The sequence below is a fragment of the Vitis vinifera genome, chromosome 4, assembly GCF_030704535.1.
Source record: "Vitis vinifera cultivar Pinot Noir 40024 chromosome 4, ASM3070453v1".
In the NCBI taxonomy this organism is placed as follows: domain Eukaryota; kingdom Viridiplantae; phylum Streptophyta; class Magnoliopsida; order Vitales; family Vitaceae; genus Vitis; species Vitis vinifera.
Genome location: NC_081808.1, coordinates 454,033 through 474,496, shown reverse-complemented (window position 1 = coordinate 474,496; position 20,464 = coordinate 454,033). Strand labels below are relative to the sequence as shown.

General features: G+C 32.1%; 2 protein-coding genes across 4 annotated transcripts; one reads left to right on the top strand and one right to left on the bottom strand.

The window, feature by feature from the left end:
* Window positions 1–80: 80 nt before the first annotated feature.
* On the bottom strand, window positions 81–8,112 carry LOC100245746 (ATP-dependent 6-phosphofructokinase 6). 2 transcript variants are annotated; one of them, XM_002275272.4, is made up of 14 exons: window positions 7,840–8,112; window positions 7,619–7,756; window positions 6,660–6,706; window positions 6,502–6,541; window positions 6,278–6,340; window positions 6,057–6,194; window positions 4,752–4,910; window positions 4,555–4,608; window positions 3,696–3,764; window positions 3,452–3,581; window positions 3,029–3,291; window positions 1,453–1,501; window positions 1,203–1,357; window positions 81–611 (listed from the first exon to the last, which is right to left on the bottom strand). In XM_002275272.4, the coding sequence occupies exons 2-14, from the start codon at window positions 7,721–7,723 to the stop codon at window positions 417–419; spliced, it is 1,467 nt and encodes a 488-aa protein (XP_002275308.1). In that variant the 5' UTR covers window positions 7,724–7,756; window positions 7,840–8,112; the 3' UTR covers window positions 81–416. The 2 variants fall into 2 exon arrangements, with proteins under 2 accessions (XP_002275308.1, XP_059592108.1); XM_059736125.1 differs by having other exon boundaries at window positions 7,619–8,112.
* A 2,100-nt stretch (window positions 8,113–10,212) lies between these two features.
* On the top strand, window positions 10,213–15,443 carry LOC100250894 (derlin-1). 2 transcript variants are annotated; one of them, XM_010649992.3, is made up of 8 exons: window positions 10,246–10,428; window positions 11,953–12,088; window positions 13,044–13,117; window positions 13,295–13,388; window positions 13,554–13,682; window positions 13,812–13,972; window positions 14,975–15,089; window positions 15,156–15,443. In XM_010649992.3, exons 1-7 carry the CDS (start codon window positions 10,412–10,414, stop codon window positions 15,084–15,086), a joined length of 723 nt encoding a protein of 240 aa, XP_010648294.1. In that variant the 5' UTR covers window positions 10,246–10,411; the 3' UTR covers window positions 15,087–15,089; window positions 15,156–15,443. The 2 variants fall into 2 exon arrangements, with proteins under 2 accessions (XP_059592107.1, XP_010648294.1); XM_059736124.1 differs by having other exon boundaries at window positions 10,213–10,428; window positions 13,812–15,443.
* The last annotated feature ends 5,021 nt before the right edge of the window (window positions 15,444–20,464 follow it).

The window sequence follows — 20,464 nt, the reverse complement described above, 5'->3', positions numbered from 1 at the left end:
CAGGTAAAAAGTCTTTGTGATTTTTGTACTTTCAAATACTTAAAGATGTTCAGATGTTCAAATATTCAAACCCCATGAACTGAATCAATATTACACTGCTTTTATCACCAAAATGTTTTTGAGTCAAAAAAATATATCTCAAGTGGCACACACTGCTTCTAAGCTAGCGGCATACAGCCTCTCAATATCATAAACTAAAATGGGGTAGATCACCTGTGAACCCCTCAACATTCAACACTGCTTTTATCACCAAAATGTTTTTAAGTTCAAACAAATATATCTCGGTGGCACACATTGCTTCTAAGCTAGTAATATCATAAACTAAAAAGGGTAGATCACCTGTGAACCCCTCAACATTTAGGATGCGACGAAATGAAAGTAAAGGTGACTGCTATACTCCCTTGTATGTCATGCTGTTATGCTTTTTGGTCAACTGGCTTGTGGTCATCTTTAGAGTTATCCCCATCCAGCAACCCAGTGGCAGGTGCTTCCTCTTTTTTGACTTCAGCAACATCTTTGGGGTTCTGGAAGCTTGGCTGGTTTGTTGACGAAAGGAGCCTTGCCCACATCCTGTCGGTTATCACAACCTTGTTCCGACTCTCATTGATGCGCTGCACATCAGTCAAATACAAAAGTTTTGTAACCTCAACTGTTCTGTGTCAAAACCTAAGAGCAAAATCATTCATTCAAGAGAGGACACCATGAATTCTTTTTGGTTGTGCTTGTGAGGCCACTAATTAAATATATAGAAATTCAACTCAAGTTCATATGTTTTGTCAACAAATTTAAGTGATTCATTGAAGAAAGTACAGGCATTCTGGGAAGTCAAAAGGAATGCATTCTTTTTAAGTTACATGCCATGTGATTTCCCAGGTATGTCAACCCATGATTGGGTGTGAAGCTTAGATACAAGTAGATTCTTATGAATAACCAGGAGGTTTGACATGATTCTTTTATTCAAATAATCACAAAGCAAACATGCAATTCTTCTAAATTAAACCTATGAAAATTGATATAGATGTAAAATATGAACAAGGAAGGCCTATATGCATCATTTAGTATTGAATAACATGAATTATGGAATTATCGAGTTTGGAGTCACTTGAAAATATGTTTGGGAAATGCATGTGGACTAGTGAACAATTAATACCATTATCTACTGCATAAAAATATAACTCATTTTAGGTCAGTGAAGAACGTACATGGAAAGGAATGTATGCATGTCTTCCATTGACAATCCCAATCGTGAAGCCAGTGTAACCTGCCATTGCTCCATGAACAGCACTTTGAGCAAGGAGTGTGCAGTACACATTGTCAGATGCATTGCCTGGAATAGCACGGATCATGTATGTAGGATCTGCAAGACAACTCAGGATAGCTTAGAATCTATTGTTACTAAGCCAAATCTAAAAGGAAAAATAAATAAACAAACACAAATCTGAAGTCACTGACCTATATACTTCAGATTAATGGCAATCTTACGCTGTCTTGCAAAATGATCCTGCAACACCCAAAAAAAGAAACTGTTGAAGGGTGTTTAGTAAAATTTAATACTTATTACATAATTTTTATTTTAAGTATTAAAGTTGTTTGTTAAAGTTATTTAAAATTTATTCTAAATCATTAAAATTGACATTTATCCTCATTAATTTTAACTAATATTTATATTTTCAATAATCATTAAGCAATAAATTTATTTGTTAAAATATCCACATTTAAAGTATTATAGATGCATAAAATAACTACAAAAATATTTACTATAAGAGATGAATTGTGAATGTAACGTCATGATTGTGAAATATACACTCACTAAATATGGGCAAATGAGACGAAGAGATTTGAGATTAAGAATAAGTTTATTATTTTAACTTAATACTTAAAGTTATTTTTTACTTTAAGTTGTGATATCAAGTTATTTTACCAAAAATGCTTAATCTACTTAATGACTTAAATTAAATTATTAACATATATTAAGTCATTAAGTTGATTTACCAAACACCCTCCAAGTTACCTGACAAAAATTTCTTTTTATGGACTTATAGCCTACAGGACCATTCGTCAGGTATAACACGTCAATAGCAGAAGAGAAAATTGCTATGAAATCAGGAAAAATGAATGAATAGCACAAAATACATTTCCTGCTAACAAAATCTCCTTCTTGCAGTCAGGTGAAAACTGACAAAATCAAGTCACCATGTGGGCTGCTATTTTTTTTAATTTTTTTTTTGATAGATAAACGCACAGAAATATATTAAAAAAGGGGCATGAAAGGCGACCCAGAGTATACAGGGAGTATACAAGCATCACCTACAAAAAACCGGAAACAAAAAGGACAAACCCTTACCAGCCCTCAACAAGAACCCAACCAGTCCAAAAAAATAAACAAGGAAAGGGGGCCTTCAACTATGGAAGAATTAGCCCAAGATAAGAGATTACAAATGAATGAATTTTTCAATCTTTGAATTGATAGGACCTCATTTTCAAAAACTATCCTATTTCTTTCCTTCCAAACCATCCAAAATAAGCAAAGAGGAGCTGCCCGCCAAACCTTACTACGCTTCTTATCCTTTAAGGGAGCAAGCCAACCTAAAAGTGTGTCTCTAACTGAAAATGGGAGGACCCAATTAACACCAAATAAGGAGAACAACAGATCCCACAAAACCTTCGCCTTAGAACAGTGGGCTGCTATTTTTTATTGCTTCCCCTATGTAAAAGGAACGGGACTGCTACATCAGTGAACATCCATAAGAGAAGCTTGATAAGAAGGGAAAAAAAACACCAGAAAGATAACTGAGATATTGGTTTAATACAGCATTGACCACTCCAGGATATTTCAAGGATCACTAAATACTGAAAAATAACCATGAAAAATGCACTGAGTTTAAATCCTGATGAACATATAGATGCACATGTATTGAAATGAATAATGTGTGTGCAATCAAGAACAAAAATGCAATCACATAACCAAAACTTAAAATGGTCATAAGGTGTCAAATCTAGTGAAATTAGTTTGGAGCATGAGAGATACCTTGATTCTATGAGACATCCAGAGTCCAACGTCTTGGAGCAGATTGTTTCCTGAAGCATCTTGCCCCATGGAAAGTAAGCTCTCTGACAGAAGCTCCTGTCCTGCTCCTTCAGCCATCACAATAACCATGTGTCCATTTTCTTTGAGACGTCTTTCTATAAATTCAAAAAGTCCACCTTTCCCTTCAAGATAGAATGGTGACTCTGGAATCAAACAACAGTCTACATCTCGACTGGCAAGTGTAGCATACATCGCAATGAATCCTGCACATCAAATCCAAATACTTTGTAGGAAAAATTGGAAATCAAGATTACTTGGAAGAGGCTTGCACAACAAATCCAATAATTCAACGTTCCTCACTTCACTTACACAGTTAAAAACTTTTAAGTAAATCTGAATATCAAATATAAATGTAAAAGTTACCACTGTAGCGTCCCATTAGCTTCACCATGCCAATACCATTCTCAATACTTTCAGATTCAACATGTGCCGCATTAATGGCACGCTGTGCTTCTTCAACAGCAGTATCAAAACCAAACGATTTGTCAATAACCTGAATCAAGAGAAGGCAGTCTAAGGTGAAGACACATTACAGGCTAATGCAAGGTTTATTGAAAAAGATGGAGAAAAGAACAAAATTAATTCAGGTGCAATAGGCAAGAAGTACTGGAATGTCATTATCAATTGTTTTGGGGATTCCAGCAACTGCAACTTTGAGACCACGGCGTCTAATTTCCTGCATGATCAGATTAGATCATTTGAGTATAGCTAGCACAAAGAACAATGATCAATTACATTGTTCTAGAATCAGATTTAGCAGTCAATTACACATACACACACACACCCATGCACACACGATGCATAAGCCCTTGTGGAGCAATGAAATGTGTGATTTAGTTGTGTACGAACATTTGAGTGCATATATGACATCACAAATGACAGTATTCATCTGAGATTTGTCAAGAAATCCCTTGCACACCCTTAGGTTGTGATCTTTGGTTTAGATATAGGATAGGTTGATGAATCATGATAGTTTGGCTGAGGGAATCTGGTTGCAGACTTGCTCAGGGGGCAGATTGTGTTCTTTTCAGGTTTTAAGGCGTTAAAGTTGGCCTAGGTTTGGGGTATTTCCTGGTTTTGGGAGTACCTTCTGGGGGCAGTCCAGCTTTCTAGGGGTGTAGGGAGTTTGGTTTTTGTTTGGGTTGTTAGTATTTGCTTTTCCTTTCTCTCTCTTTTGCCTTTTGGCCCTAATTGTATACTTTGTGTATAGTTTGATGTGCTATTTTCCAAGTGCTTTTAGGATTGGAAAATCAAAGTAGCAGGTAAGGTTCAAGAACCTGATCCCATTGAGGATAAGAGAGAAAGGTGTTTTCTTTTAACTGTTCAGAACTTGTAGAAGATGGAATGCTATTTACAGATGGAAATGGTTAAGAACAGGTAGACATGATGCTGACCAGAGGATAAGTGAACAATGCTACAAATACAAGCTCAGCACAGATTTATGATTAAATGATTTACAAAATGACCTCAAAAATCACAGATGCTCCTTTCTGTGTTCCATCACCTCCAATTATATAAACCTGGAACATCAAAAGAAAATGAATCAACATCATGCATGGAAATTGCATGCCCTGGCAGTTACAGCTGCACATAGAATTCCAATTTCAGAAATCATAATAACCATCATTTAAGGAACACAATGAAAAATTAATCCTTTAGGCACCTGATTAATCCCACGATCCTGAATGCTGTCAACTATCTTTGAGGTATCATGGCCTCCTCTTGATGTGCCAAGGACAGTACCACCACGTTTATGGATGTCATTCACAACCTTGGGAGTTAAAGGAATGGTATTTCGAGAATAGAATCCTTTGTATCCTCCCTACAAATGCCTCAAATATCATTTTCTGGTAAGACCACTGAACCATGTACAACAAAATCTCAAACATTGTGATTTAAATATTTTTTTATGCATACAATCCATCAGTCACAGGCATTGGATAAACATATTGATTACATTAAAAAGGAAAGAAAATGACAATACTAAATTAACAACTAACAAATAATGATTTATGCTTGTGATGATACTGCAAAATATTATGCATTTTGGTGAAACATTTTCTTTTATTTTCAAATGCTGTTGTCTATTAATACAAGTAATAGCTAAATCTTAATTAATAAGTTTTCTTCAATTTGCAATTCCCTAATACATATTGTTTTTTCATTTTCTTTTTAAAGCCAATTTTCTTTCAAAGGTTGTGTGTGCTTATATCTCTATCTGGACATAATAGCGTATTTCATCTAATAAGCTCTAACAACAACTGTGGTTGTCATGTTCATACCCTCATTTTTTCAGAGATGGGTATAGGTTTTCTGCCAATATTTCCATTGTTGAAGCAAAATTATCTTCAAATAGTATCCAAATGTTAAATGGAAATTACCTGCTGCAAAGGCCAAATTGTTTTCATTGATAATACCTAGCTGTGAAGTGGGAGAGAGGAATTGGAAGACAAAATAAATCTGATGCAAGTAATCCTATAAATGATGTTTCTATATGATTAAAAAAAAATACTTCCACAATGATATTTTATCTAGAATATGTTTCACACCTATGCTGACATTTACAGTAGTACACATTAAAAAATGATTTCTTATTTATTGTATCTTCAAACTTTAAAAATGTGATTTAATTTTTCAATTTCTTAACATTGCCATGTCCTCTTGCCACATCTTTGGAAGTTAATGTGTTCACTTGAATGATGAAAACAAAATATGAAAATCATAAAAAGCAATGCAATGCACATTTACAAAAGCTAAAAGTCATAGGCAAGTGAATTTTAGATCCAGGGTAATGGAATTATCAATCATCATTATTTACAGATTCACCTATAGGATGCTTAGTAGGAAAATACAAGCAGCTGAGAGGGAGAAATTGTAACTACAACCCTGATTTTGATCAAAATGTAAGCTGACAACAACCTCTAAAGAATAGGCGTTCTTGGAAAGTTATGTCAGAATAATCACTCACATCTATCCCAAGGATCCTTGTGACGCCATACATGTGGGAAAGGCCACACACAATTTCCCTGATGACTGTGTTGAGCCCAGGGCACAGACCACCACATGTTACAATACATGCGTGCACTTCATCTGACTCAAAATACACCTGAGCACCATTAAAAGTTACATAGTAAATATGCATGATACATCATCATTCCACTTGCACTGCGAGAAAAGAAGAAGACGTACCTTTTGGCGAGGCCCTGCCCGTCGGAAATGTGTCCCTCTTGGACTATTCTTGTGACAAACGATCTACAAATGGTTAACATAAACACATTTGAAGATATGGTCAATAATTCCAAAATCCGGTTAAAAGTATAGCCCCTCTAAAACATGCAAAAGAAATTCTTTGCCTTGGGACCAAACTTTTCATGCCTAAGAGGCACCAAAAAACAGTACATGGTAGAACTCACCTTTTGAGCCACAGAATCGTCTACATTAACAAAGTACTGCCTGAATGCAAAAATCCATGCAAGGAATCATCATATTTTTCAAAGTTCACCCACAAGCATGTGCAACAACTAAAGATTGTATCAGCCGGAAGTAGCCAAGAAGGTAAATATCAACTTACTTAACAACTGAATATGCGGGGTTCGTCTGCAACTGATTGGGATAAGTCTGCAACACGACCAAGCACCAAAAGTAAGTAACTAAGATTTTATTCACAATGTACATTACAATCAATTCCTTGTTCATATGCACTAAACTACTTCAGGTAGAACCATTTTCCAAAATCAGAATAGTCTTTGAGTCAAAAATAATAAATAAATAAGATTTAAAAACATGAGAAATATCACCAGAAATCAAAATGTACAACTCAATGCAGTAAAATAAAAAATAAAAATAAAAATCTGACGGTCTTTAATCTAACGGAGACAAAAGCTTAAATAGAGCTAATAGATAGGCAAAGATTCGTGCAGTTGACCCGAGTGTTCGTGCAACACTGGAAGCCTAGTAAATTTTTAAAAAAATACAAAATTTTCTATTGATACTTAATTGAGAGAAGATATCATCAGGATGCATTCCATTTATAATTTTTGGAAGCAAAAGCATAATAGGAAATAATTTGTGCATTTCCTTGTAAAAATATTTTCAATTTTCAAAAAGTAAAAAATATAAACTTTTCAAATAAAATAAAATTATTTGTCCTCTCGAGAATAAAGAAGAGAAAAATGAAAGTGTATTCAAACGACATCTCCCCTACTGTCTAATATTCTAAAGCCTGAAAACAGATGCTTTAATAATTTAATTTCACAACGCAACAGCATCAGATTCTAAAACTTCAAAAAACAAACCAGCAAACTTGCAATAGCTAAAATTCACCAAACAGTAGCAAAACCACGCAAAAAAATGGATCAAATCAATCAACAAAAACAAGATGAAGTTCATCTCAGTACTCATCCAATCACTCAATTAACAACAGACAAATCACAAAAATCAAATTCATCCCCAAACAAAACCAATCAAACACAAACACGTAAAAAACATAAATAAGTAGAGCGAGAAAGAGATTTGAGGAAGAGAAAATACGGGAAGCCCTTGGATGTAATCATTCAAATGAGGAACATCTTCAAGTACATATCCGGCGTCGCCGGTAATCACTTTCGTCGTCGAAGCATTATTGGAAGATTCCATCGCCACAATCTCACCGAACAGTTTCTCGATTTGCTGCAAAAGCACCAAACTTTACCAACTGAAACCGGAGTAGAACTCACAAAAGAACAGAATCTCCTTCTCTTTTTCCTTTTTACTTTTTCTTCTCCACAGAGAATTGGAGAGAGAGATGGATCTCTCGAGACGAAGAGGAATGTCGAGAGGCGTGTCGCGCGCGCAGTGGAGAGCAATGCCGACTCGTTTGGATCCGAGGTTGTGTGTTTTTGGAAGTTTTGGGTTCTACTGGTTCCAGGGGCTTTTGATGGTTTTGGTTGGGTGGTTTCCGGTTGATTGGATTGGCAGGAGTGGAACAGTGTCTGGCAATGGTTTTGCCGGAATCAAAAACAAGTGGCGCCGCTCTACTTCGTACGGTGACTTTTCCCTGCGGTTTTGATTAACTATTGGCGATCTCGAGCTCACTACGTGGCAAGGCTCTGCCACATAGGACCACGTCACCACAAGGAATCAATCTGAACCTTCCATTTTACTGACTTTTACCGACAAGCGACGCAATCACTGTCTATGGTAAATTGGTAATTACATTATTCCCCAACTTTTACGATTTTTGACAAAAATATCATGTTTTCTTTTATATTTATTGAAGTGGCAAAGATTTGAAACTATTTCTACATTTATACCAATTTATATGACATTGAAGGAGAAACAACTATAGAAATTGTTTTTTCAAAAAGAACTTCAAAATTTAATTAAAATTATTTCTTCAAAAAACAATTTTGGTTGGATTGTTTCAAAAATCAATTTTTAATTGAATTCTTCCAAAATGTATTGTAAGTTTGAAAATATTTTTAAAATTTTTAAATTTTTAAATTTTATTTCCAATTGTATTGTCTTTTTTATTTTTCAAAATCCCCTATTTCTACAACATTTTTCATTGCCCACGCATGCAAGAAAAGAAAACATGTGATTGTCACTAGTGTAACAAACCCTTATATTAACATGTGTAAAAAATAAACAAAAACCATGAAAATAATCAAATTATTCTTAATTTTAGCTTTTGGTAGTTTCATTTTTCCGTTAATTTTTTTATGTAATTTTTGAAAATTAATATATCAAAATAAAATAAAAAAATATGTTTATCGTGGTGGAGCCAAAAGGCTACTGGTAGATAAGGTTACTATCAAACTGAAGATGATTTTCAATTAATAAAAATAATTAAAAAAATTAAGAAATAAATTATTAATAGTAAATATTCATTTTTTTTCCCTGTTTTTTTTTTTACTTTTCTTCCTTTCTTTTTTTTTTTTTTTTTTGCTATTTTTTTTTTCAATTTTTAGTAGATTTTTTTTCATCCTCCTAGGGGCTTTCTTTAAATATAGTATTAGGAATTTAGGAGCGCCGCCATAAAATTTATTTAAGTGAGAGAAATAAAGTGATATGAAGTGTTTTATTTTATTTAAGTAATATAAATGAATATTTTTTATTAATAATTTTAATAAAATGAATTTTGATGAAACTTAAGAGCATGTTTACTATTCTTGAAAACAAAAATCACAAAAAACTTGTTTGGAGAAGGGAGTGTGTTTTTGGTTTTTGTGTTTTCTATGTTATCAAAAACCATTTTTTTTAGAACAATATAAATATATTTTCATTATTTTTTTATTGTTCAAATGATAAATTGTTTTTTGTATTTTCTCTTGATATTTTTCGTATTTTCTTAACTATTTTTTGTGTTTCTACAAAGGTGAACTCCACCTAACCACCACATCTCATCCGCAAATCATTTCTTATTCATTAAATTATTGAAATTAATATATTTACACATAATGAGAAAGTCATCATTTGTTTAAAATAATTATAATTGATGTGAAAATTTCAAAATAAAATAATTTTTTATAATTTAAATGAATTATACATATGAAAAATTATTCATATATTTATAATATCAAATTAATTTAATAAAATATTTTATTAATTAAAAAAATAATAACTTTAAAACATGTTTTTTATTTTACTTATTCTAAAAAACTTTTTTATTAACTCAATCAAATATTTTTTTTTTAGAAAAAAAACTGTTTCTCATAATTTAATTCCCAAACATAATTTTTTTTTTTCTAAAAACATAAAAAATTATTTTTCAAAAACAACAACCAAACAAACCCTAAGAATTTATTCAGGACTTGTTCTCAATCAACCCCTTTTCTTTAATTTTTTGCCATATGCTTGTGAACCTAAATTACTCATGAATACTTGAAATTAGATGTTATAATTTTTAAAAATATTATTTAGTTTTAAATATCATTTAATTTTTTATCGAAACTATTAACGCCTCAATCGATTTCTGCCATGTGGCTTCTCTCCATTGGATGAGCTCGCTGTCATTTTCATCATCTGAAGCCCACGTCGGTTGCCTAATAGGAGGCTTTAGCTTTGTCTCTAAGCAATGAGAACGCAGCTTACAGTTGAAAAAACGCAGCCCAGTTTCAAAGTTGACCTTGATCTTGCATTAATGGCGTTACTGGATTGGTCCGGTTTGGAACCTACGGTAACAGACAGTGATCCTAGAGGAACTTTCTTGAAGCAGTTGAAATGACGGAATTACCCATAGCAGCCTTTTGAAATTCCCTTTTAAGTACTCGGTGTCTCTCTCAGATTCAGCGTTTAGAGAGAAAGAGAGCAGAGGGTTTGAATCGGAGATTCTTGTCAGTTTCAATGTCGACTCCAGCAGAGTAATTTCTATGTTCTCTTCTATTTCTGTTTGGCTCTCGGGAAATGAGACGAAGGGGAGAATGTTTAGAAATTGCCTTTATTTTCCCTCATTTTTCCCAGGAGCCAAACAGGAGTGCTTTCAGATTTTGTTGATCATAATTTTTACTGTTGTTCTTGAATTGCTTGGTTCGTCTTTGATTCCAAACTTTCAAAATCCTATTTTGTTCCATCTTCGTTCTATATCTCTCTTACTTGCACCCTTTTTTCTGCATATTGAGTTGCTTGTGTTCGGGTACTTCGATTCTCTATTTGGTTTCTGAGAAATTTGAGGAAGGATAGGAAATATTGAATCTTGCCTTTCACGTTGGTTGATATCGTGGTGGTGAAAATCACTTATTATTGCATTCTGCGTGTTTACAACAATGTGATATTGATCTGAATTGCCTTGATTGTGGTTTTATACCGTGTTTCTACACAGTAGAAGGCATGGTAAGAGAAAAATAGCTTTATTGGGCATTGGGCATTGCTTGTCAAAAGCTAGTTGAAAACTTGAAACCCTCTTGTGGAAGGTGAAGGTGCAGTGTTTTTTTTTGTGATTTGAAATTTCTCATAATTTAATACAATTTTACTAGGATGACAAATAATTAATCTATTCAAAGCAGACAAAATTTTGACCCAGTTCTCCGCAACCTCTACTAGTGGTCATCTTGTTGCATTCTTAGAATTGGTGTATTAGAATTCATACTAAGTAATCTTATAAGGTCAATTAGTTGAATCTTTGTGAGCACATTTTTCTCAATTGCCACAAACAAATCCCTCATGGTCATTCCCATGGTCTGATGTAAAGGATGAGCTTCCTCACTAGGACTTGGAAAGATTTTTATGTTTAGATTGGTGGGTATGCTGGATCTAGGGTAGCTTTTTATGTTTAGACTATTTCGATTTGCTGGATTTTGGAAGGGCAGCCCTCATATGCTGATGAAGGCTTCTGATTCTACTTCAACAATCACACTGAGCAGATATTGACAAGTAATTCACTATCAAGGAATGATATTAAATTAGTTTGGATAATTGTACATTTGAATGGGCAGAAAAATCATTCTTATGGTTGATACAGATATGATCATATAAAGGCATGTCAAAGAAAAGTTTCAAAAGTCAAGGAGTTTGAAATCTTTCGGAATTTTGGTCATATCTCTAGGAAAAATTACATTTTTTTTGGAGTATGATGAGACACATTCACAGGAGTAGAAACGCGAATGGAAATGTAAATTATGTTTTTTTGTGGGAAGCTAGCACATTAATTTGCAGGAGGATATTAAGATTGTTTCATGTATTGTTTTTCACTTGCTATGAAGTGTTTACAAATTTAGTAAGTGGTACACTTAATTTTATTTTATTTTATTTTTTTATATATATGATTCTTACAAGGCCATTTATTAGTTAAACCTTTATGAAGTGTTATTTTCCTTTTGACTGTTGTTGCCTTGACATGGCTGGTGATGGTAACCATTTCTCAAATTTATTATTTTACTATGTTTCAGATTCTATAATTCTCTTCCACCCATAAGCAAGGCTTATGGGACCATGTGTTTGGTTGCCACTACAGCATTCCATTTGGGATTGTTTCCGCCTATGTATACCGCTTTAATATATGAATTGGTATTCAAGCATTTTCAGGTATGGAATGACATCTATCTATAATACATATAAATTATGCTATCAAATACTATTATGCTAGGTCTTATTTATTTAAATGGTTGTCTTGATTAATTTTACGTGTTAAAACATGAAGTATTTGCTTCTAATCATGATCTCATTTTTATAAAGTTGTATCCAAGTGTCTTGGTTCTATAGATGTTAACAAATTTGTTCTCTTTCTAGTTGCTTGTTGTCTTCACATATTTTCTGTTTATCGGGGAAAATAATAATTGGAAGGTTAAATTATGGGATATCTTCACCATTTTATGCAGATCTTAATGCCATTTTTCTTTGCTAATTTCATCTCTCTATTTGTTGAGTACATGCCTGTAAGTTTTAAATTTCTATTAGGTTAAATATCGCAATTTATGGATTTCTTGGTACTTCTGCATTGTAATGCTTTAGGATGCTGCAGTATATGGCCTTGAGTGTATATGCCATAACCAGTTGTGCCATGCACCCATCTTATATGATATATCTGACTTATGATGCTGCATCTTAATGCAAAATCGGTCATGGAGTACTTGAATCTTCCAACTTGATCAGTTGATATGAATCACTCATTAATAGAGCAATCACTAGGTTCCTTTTTTTCCTTTTTTTTTGTCGCTTGAAGCATGAAAATCTTAATAAATTTCCCCATCTTGTCTTATATTTAAAAAATAAATAAAGCAAAAAATACTGTCTCAATTTGTTCTTGGTTAGTGCTACCACTGCCTTTACCTCTGGCAAAGTATGCATGTGAGATTAAAACTTCACCTCACCTAGTGGCATGTATGAGGATGGTGATTTGATCATCATTGAAATGCATATTTTAGATAACCTATGAAACATTGTTGCAAAATCAATCAATACATTTTGTTCTTCTATTTACAAGTGTTATACTTGCATATTATGTCCTACATACCTTACTGAACCTTGGTTTTTTTCGCAGGTGTGGAGGCTTGTTACAAACTTTTTTTTCCTTGGAAAATTTTCAATCAATTTTGGAATTCGCCTCTTAATGATGTAAGTGTAACTGTGTAAATCCCAGAAGCTTCTCTTGAGTTCACCCTGAAGTCTGTGTGCACACTTTTGTGGATTTCCATGTAACTTGTCTAGAGTTTGTAGGGGAACCTTGAAAAATTGCTTCATGGAACCTACCTTTACCCTGCATTTACATACTGCAAAGTTATATTGTTACAGAGCCAGATATGGGGTCCAGCTGGAGAAGGGAGTATTTGAAAGGCGCACGGCAGATTTCTTGTGGATGATGATATTTGGAGCTCTGACATTGCTGGTATGTCTGAAACCTATTTTTCTCTTAATATTTTATCTGGTCATTTTAGACTGTCATTTTAAGTTGGCTAATGCATCAGAGAGTTCTTCTGTTAGATTGTCATGTGCATTAAAATACATTAGAATACTATCTTTATTCTTGTCTTGTTGGACTTTGGATGCTTAGGTATTATCAGCAATCCCTCTGTTGTGGACTCCCTTCTTAGGGGTTTCATTGGTATTCATGCTTCTATATGTCTGGAGCAGGGAGTTTCCGAATGCCCAAATTAACTTATATGGACTTGTTCAACTCAAGGTATGCTGGCTTATATATTTTTGTTACCACCACTGCATCACAATTAGGTTGCTCTATTGCAACTGCATTACTTTTTTATGTGGCTCCAACCCTGCTATGCTAATGTTAATAAACATTCATTTCTTGCAGGCATTTTATTTCCCTTGGGCAATGCTTGCTTTGGATGTTATTTTTGGTTCACAGATTCTGCCAGACCTGTTGGGAATTGTTGCAGGGCATCTATACTATTTTTTGACGGTGCTGCATCCTCTTTCCACAGGGAAGAACATATTAAAAACTCCAAGATGGGTGTATCCTTGTTTATGTTTTCATTTTGAAATTCCATTCCCCAGCTTGGCTAACAAACCATTAATAACAAAAATAAAATGCAAAATACAACTGATGTCCCATCTTGTATTGGCTATAAAATCTATCATAAATCTGTACACTGTCTACTCACTTTGAGGAGCCTAAGCAGGCTTCACCAGGGTCACTTAATTATAGATAGCCTGTTAAATAAATGGAAGTTTATAATTGTAAATAATATCCTAGAGAACTCTAGCATTTGCTTCTGGATTTTTGGATGGGGTCCACATGGTCATTTGAATAAATGGGTTTATGTGGGTTCTTATCCTTAGCGATGGAGCTAGTTTGACTGAGCAAATATATATATGTATGTATATATATTTTCTCGTTGTTATTATTATTACTATTTTTACTTTAGATGGCCATTTGAATGGATGGGCCTATGTTGGGTTCTTATCCATAAGCAAAATGGAGCTAGTTTGACTGAGCAAATACTTACTTTTTTATTGTTAGTATGATAATTATTGTTTTGTTATTATTTATTCTTTATTTTGAGGTCAGATTTCAGAATGAGATAACAAGTAAATTCTTGGTCCATTTTCTTCTTGGAGAGTTTCTGCATGATTATGACATTGCTAGACTTGTCTCAGGGTCATAATGATGTTTGTCTTTCCTCTGTTCCATTTTCAAGTGATCATAGCTAGGTTATGTCAAGTTTCAGAAGCTCATTTTCCTCTTTCTCACTGGAGGATCCTTCATGTCTTATATATGTGCATGATTTTTATTTTTTTTTCTTCTTTTGTAGCTAGGTAGAAATTGAATCAAGGTGTGTGCTCCATAGTGGTCCCCATGTTAACGCCAGACCAAGACACCTTTGGTCTTGCATTTTATTTTGATATTGTTTCATGCTTTCGTTTTCCATTTTTGTGAAGAAATACTCTTAGATATTTGGAGGAAGTTTATGAAGTTATGCACACTACACAAATTCCTTAACTTACATGATGCAGGCATAAACTGGTTGCCCGCTTCAGAATTGGATATCCGACAACTGCACCTGCCCAGCCTGAACGGGCAGCCGGCGTGGCTTTCAGAGGAAGAGGTTACCGGCTAAATGGATGAGAGGTACTCACTCTCTATGTATCATCTTCCTCCCCAATTTTAGATGATGCCACTAACGACGAATGACAGACGTTTCAACGCAGAAACTATAAAGAGTTAGTAGTAATGGAGCAGTTGATTTTCCCCCACTTTTGGGCTTCTATACCTTGTGGCATCATTTGCATCTGAACCTGAGCAAAAACTTTGTAGCTAAGGCAGTTATATTGAATATGACCGTAGGAAGTGAGGATTTTCTTCTTCTTTTTCTTCATTCATTTCTTTCCCTTGAGGGAGAATTGATCTCTTGTTCAGTGAGATTGCAGGATCAAGTTTAATGGTAATGTGAAGGGGAGTCTCTCTCTGTCTGAAAGTTGTCAATTGGCTTCTTATTCTTTCTGATTTAGGTGGTGGAATATTGAATGCTTTCAACATTGAGTTTTGGGTCAAAATGGCCCATTTTTGAAACTTAATGTTCAAAATGGGCACATTTTGAAACTATTGTTCAAAATGGCCTCTTTGATGCCACGTAGGCGCCACATCATTAAAATTTTTTTTTTTTCGTCATTATAGTGAAAGCCGCAGTTGGGAAACGCGGCTTCATTTTTGCACTAAAGCCGCAATTGGCAAATGCGGCTTCATTTTTGCACTAAAGCCGCATTTGGCAAATGCGGCTTCATTTTTGCACTAAAGCCGCATTTGCCAAATGCGGCTTTAGTTAATTTTTATTTAAATTTAAAATTTAATTAAAAAATTATTAAATTACTTAATATACTTAAAAATAATAAATTATTTATATTTAAAAATATACTTAAATAATAAATTATTTATATTTAAACTTAAAAATCTAGTATTATTTCAACAAACATAAATTGATAAATAGAAGATATTATAAATGAATATTTGATTTATTAATAAATTAATAATCTTAAAATAATAAACTTATATAACATATAAATAATATATAAAATTGTATAATTTATTAATTTAATATATTTAATTTGTTAATTTTTAAGATATTAATTTATTTATATTATGATAAATTTATCTTTATCGAAATAATAGTATAGTAGTTAATAACTGATATTTCAATTATAATATTTTTTTTTTACTTTCCAATTTAATTAAAAACTATTAATCACAATTTATGATTGAAATTTTAAAAATATACTTAAATAATAAATTATTTATATTTAAACTTAAAAATCTAGTATTATTTCAACAAACATAAATTGATAAATAGAAGATATTATAAATGAATATTTGATTTATTAATAAATTAATAATCTTAAAATAATAAACTTATATAACATATAAATAATATATAAAATTGTATAATTTATTAATTTAATATATTTAATTTGTTAATTTTTAAGATATTAATTTATTTATATTATGATAAATTTATCTTTATCGAAATAATAGTATAGTAGTTAATAACTGAGATATCAATTATAATATTTTTTTTTTACTTTCCAATTTAATTAAAAACTATTAATCACAATTTATGATTGAAATTTTAAAAATATACTTAAATAATAAATTATTTATATTTAAACTTAAAAATCTAGTATTATTTCAATAAACATAAATTGATAAATAGAAGATATTATAAATGAATATTTGATTTATTAATAAATTAATAATCTTAAAATAATAAACTTATATAACATATAAATAATATATAAAATTGCATAAATTATTAATTTAATATATTTAATTTGTTAATTTTTAATATATTAATTTATTTATATTATGATAAATTTATCTTTATCGAAATAATAATATAGTAGTTAATAACTGAGATTTCAATTATAATATTTTTTTTTTTTACTTTCCAATTTAATTAAAAACTATTAAATCACAATTTATGATTGAAATTTTAAAAATATACTTAAATAATAAATTATTTATATTTAAACTTATGAAAGTGCCCATTTTTCAAGAGGAATTTGCTCCAACCAATTTCTAGCCTCGGCATTTATCCGGCCAATTGTATCCATGTGAGAAATAAATTTTTTAACTTTACTCTCCATGGCAGCCCTACACATGAGATCTTTTAAAGTCTTATCTTTGAACTTTGTGTTGAAATTACTCGCTAAATGACGCATGCAAAATCTATGACAAGCATCTGGTTGAGTCCATCCCGAATATGTTTCATTGACAGCAGCTATAATGCCAGGATGACGATCAGAAATCAGACACAACCCTTTCCTTTGTGTTACTCCAACTCGGATACATGCCAAAAACCAACTCCAACTATCTGTATTCTCTCCTTCTGTAATGGCAAATGCAAGTAGAAACAATTGGTTATTACCATCACATCCCATAGCAATCAGCAAAGTCCCTTTATATTTTCCATACAAATGTGTCCCATCAATACTGAGAACTAGTCGACAGTGTGCAAACCTTGTAATAGATGGAGCGAATGCCCAAAAAACACGCTGAAAAATTTCTTCATTCGGATTGTTTCCAGGAACCGTTTTGGAATACATAATGCATCCAGGATTTGACTGCTCTAAGGCAAGGAAGAAACGAGGCAACTCTGCATAAGACTTGTACCAATCACCAAATAATCGAGTCATTGCTTTCCTTTTTGCCTTCATTGCTTTTTGATAAGAAATTTGGTAACCAAATTGTTCCGCAACAACAACTTGAATTGCACCAATTGTAACGGTCATTTCTGCCTTCACCAATGTTTCAATATACTTAGATACAAAGCTAGAATCCAACTGTGAATGATCTTGATTAATACATGGATTGACACATGTATGAGGACCTTTGTACTTTGTGATTCTAAACATACCCGTATCTTTCACTGTCATTGCCCTTAGTCGCCATTGGCAATGTGGTGCTTTTTTACATTGAAGAACTAACACACTTGCATTTGATCTATAAACAGTAAACTCTTGGTGCGCCTTTATGGAAAACATCTTCACAGCATGTTGCAAATCTGATTTTGAGGAAAATATTTGGCTAATTGATAATTCTCCATCAACATTTCCTAAAGTTGGCTTTTTCCATGGAGTCCAATCACTTACAACACAATTAATTGTCGCGTCCATATTTAAAAATTGTGGTGTAGGTGGCATATGGTATGAGATGGGTACAAATGTTTCCTGTAGGTTGTCATTAGAGATATTAAATTGGGTACCATGTGGAGAGGCAACTAGTGATGTGTTTTCAACCTCAAACTCAACCTCAGGATTATTAGACCTATCACCAACTTCAAGGTTCACAAATCTTGTGTTTTCACATTCCACAACTTGTTGGACCATCACCAAATCAATATTTTCTGTTTGACAACAATTTTCATCATCATTAGGTAAATGAATCTCTTCTGTGTCGATTGCATCATCTCTATCATCTTCCTCATCTCTCTCATTTTCGTCATCAACATCAGTATCACCTGTTGATAATCGTGTCAAATGACCCATTTCATTACTCAAATGATAATGGTTGGGAGTTTGCTCTATGAATAATTGAACTGAAGACATTCCATACTTTGATGGCACCAGTAGCATACGTGCAACTGTCCGATCATTTCTCACCACTAATGGTTGAAATTTGTTCATTTCAGTTGGATGACGACATTTCAAGACTAACTGATCGTCTCTGTCAACACCAATGATATCATATATCATCTTCAACAACTCCACAAAAGTCGTATGAATGGGCACATCTATAGGCTCAATCTCTACATTATTTCCAATATATCTCAAGTCCGTTTCTGTCCTCAAAATTGTTCCATTCCAATAACATAGCACTTCTACTGTGGAATCAGTCATAATGGCCTTCACATAAATAATAACAAAAGGTTATTACATAAAAAAAAATTTATATTTATTTAAGTAAAAAATAATACTTTATGGTCAATGATTCATAAAATACAATAATAAACCTAATAAATATTGGAATGTAACAAAACTTCATGTCTAAATACCAAGTTCAACTCAAATGAAAGCAATGTATAAGCAAATAAGTATATAAGTAAAGAGTAGGATGATATTATGAATTAATATTATTTTTGTGGTCCAATAAAATGTTTTACATGTGTTTGGGTTACAAACACGTTTAATTTATTTTTCTAATTTCATAATTAGGATGAGATTAACTTTTAATATTTTTTTGATAAAATGAAATTAATATTTTTATATTAAAAAATAAATTTTAAAATAAATATGTGTTAATTATGTTAATTCTTTTACAACTCAAAATTATCTATTAAATATATTTTTTAAAATAAATATATGTTAAATATGTTATTTTAAATAAAAAATGAGATTTTAGTAATTGCAAGAAATCCACCCTAGTCCACAAGCTAAGGAATAATTTTTAGAATACACATATTTTGAATAGTGAACTCTAGTACCTCCTAACCACACAATCAACCATAGATTAGGATCCCCACAAAATCAAATGTGTAATGAGAAAAAAAATCAACCAATACGAGAACTACCTAAGATGAAGATACAAATATTCTGAAATTTAGGTTGAGGATAAGAAATAATACAAAGAAAGTGAAACAGTGACGTGGATGAATTGACAATACCTACTAAAGAAAGGAATTAAATGAAATCCTAAATTACTCAATAAAGTGCATTTAGGTAATTTTGCAGATTTGGCGTTTTTTAATGTTATTAGTAAAAAATTGGTACTTCAATTGTATTCATAATTTGAAAAGTTTTTTTATTGAAACTTTCTTCTTAAAAGAAGTGTCAATATTTCTAAACTTTCTATTTTATAAATTAATTTCTTTTCTCTTAAGTTTCTAGTTTGAGTCTTCAGAATTTTGAAGTCTTTGTTATTAGAAATTTTATCCGAAGGTGTTTCTATAAAGTAGGATGTTAATTCTACAAATGGAGTTTTTTTATTTTTTTATTTTTATTTTTTATTTTTCAAAGATTTAGGAGTTCTCAAAAATGAACAATAGTCCTAACAAGTTGCTACATAGGTTAGGTTTGCTTTCCATAATTTTTTTTAGTTTTAAGGGTTCTAAAACTTTATAAATAAAGCTAATGGATGTAAAAGGGGATGATGATTGATGATCCAAAGATTTTAATTTTTATTTTTTTATGGGTGCAAATTTTGCAATTTTCATGGTAGGACTTAATTATTTTACTTCTAAGTGAGACTCCTAGGGCCTATGTAAGTTTGTAAGATTGCTTCTTTATCTTTTTTTTTTTTCCTATTTTTTATTTTATTTTTTCCCTACTATTATAATTTTATCTTTCTTATCCTTAAATCTCAAAAGACTAAAGTCCTAGTCTTATTCCAAAGTTTCAAATTTCAAACCAACCAACTACCCTTTTGATTTGAATAATTAACAATTACTAGGGTGGGTCCCCTTGTGTTATTCAAAAGCCAACAATTATCTAATTGAATTTTTTTTTTTATAAATA

Bases quoted from the DNA above. Each gene is read 5' to 3' on its own strand.
- LOC100245746 (XM_059736125.1), bottom strand. From the start codon at position 7,723: ATGGAATCTTCCAATAATGCTTCGACGACGAAAGTGATTACCGGCGAC. The intron at 6,707-7,618 runs GTATTTTCTCTT...GTCGTGTTGCAG, and splicing joins ATTACATCCAAGGGCTTCCC to ACTTATCCCAATCAGTTGCA. The intron at 6,341-6,501 runs GTGAGTTCTACC...AACCATTTGTAG, and splicing joins ACGATTCTGTGGCTCAAAAG to ATCGTTTGTCACAAGAATAG.
- LOC100250894 (XM_059736124.1), top strand. The intron at 13,118-13,294 runs GTAAGTGTAACT...ATATTGTTACAG, and splicing joins GGAATTCGCCTCTTAATGAT to AGCCAGATATGGGGTCCAGC. The intron at 13,683-13,811 runs GTATGCTGGCTT...CATTTCTTGCAG, and splicing joins ATGGACTTGTTCAACTCAAG to GCATTTTATTTCCCTTGGGC.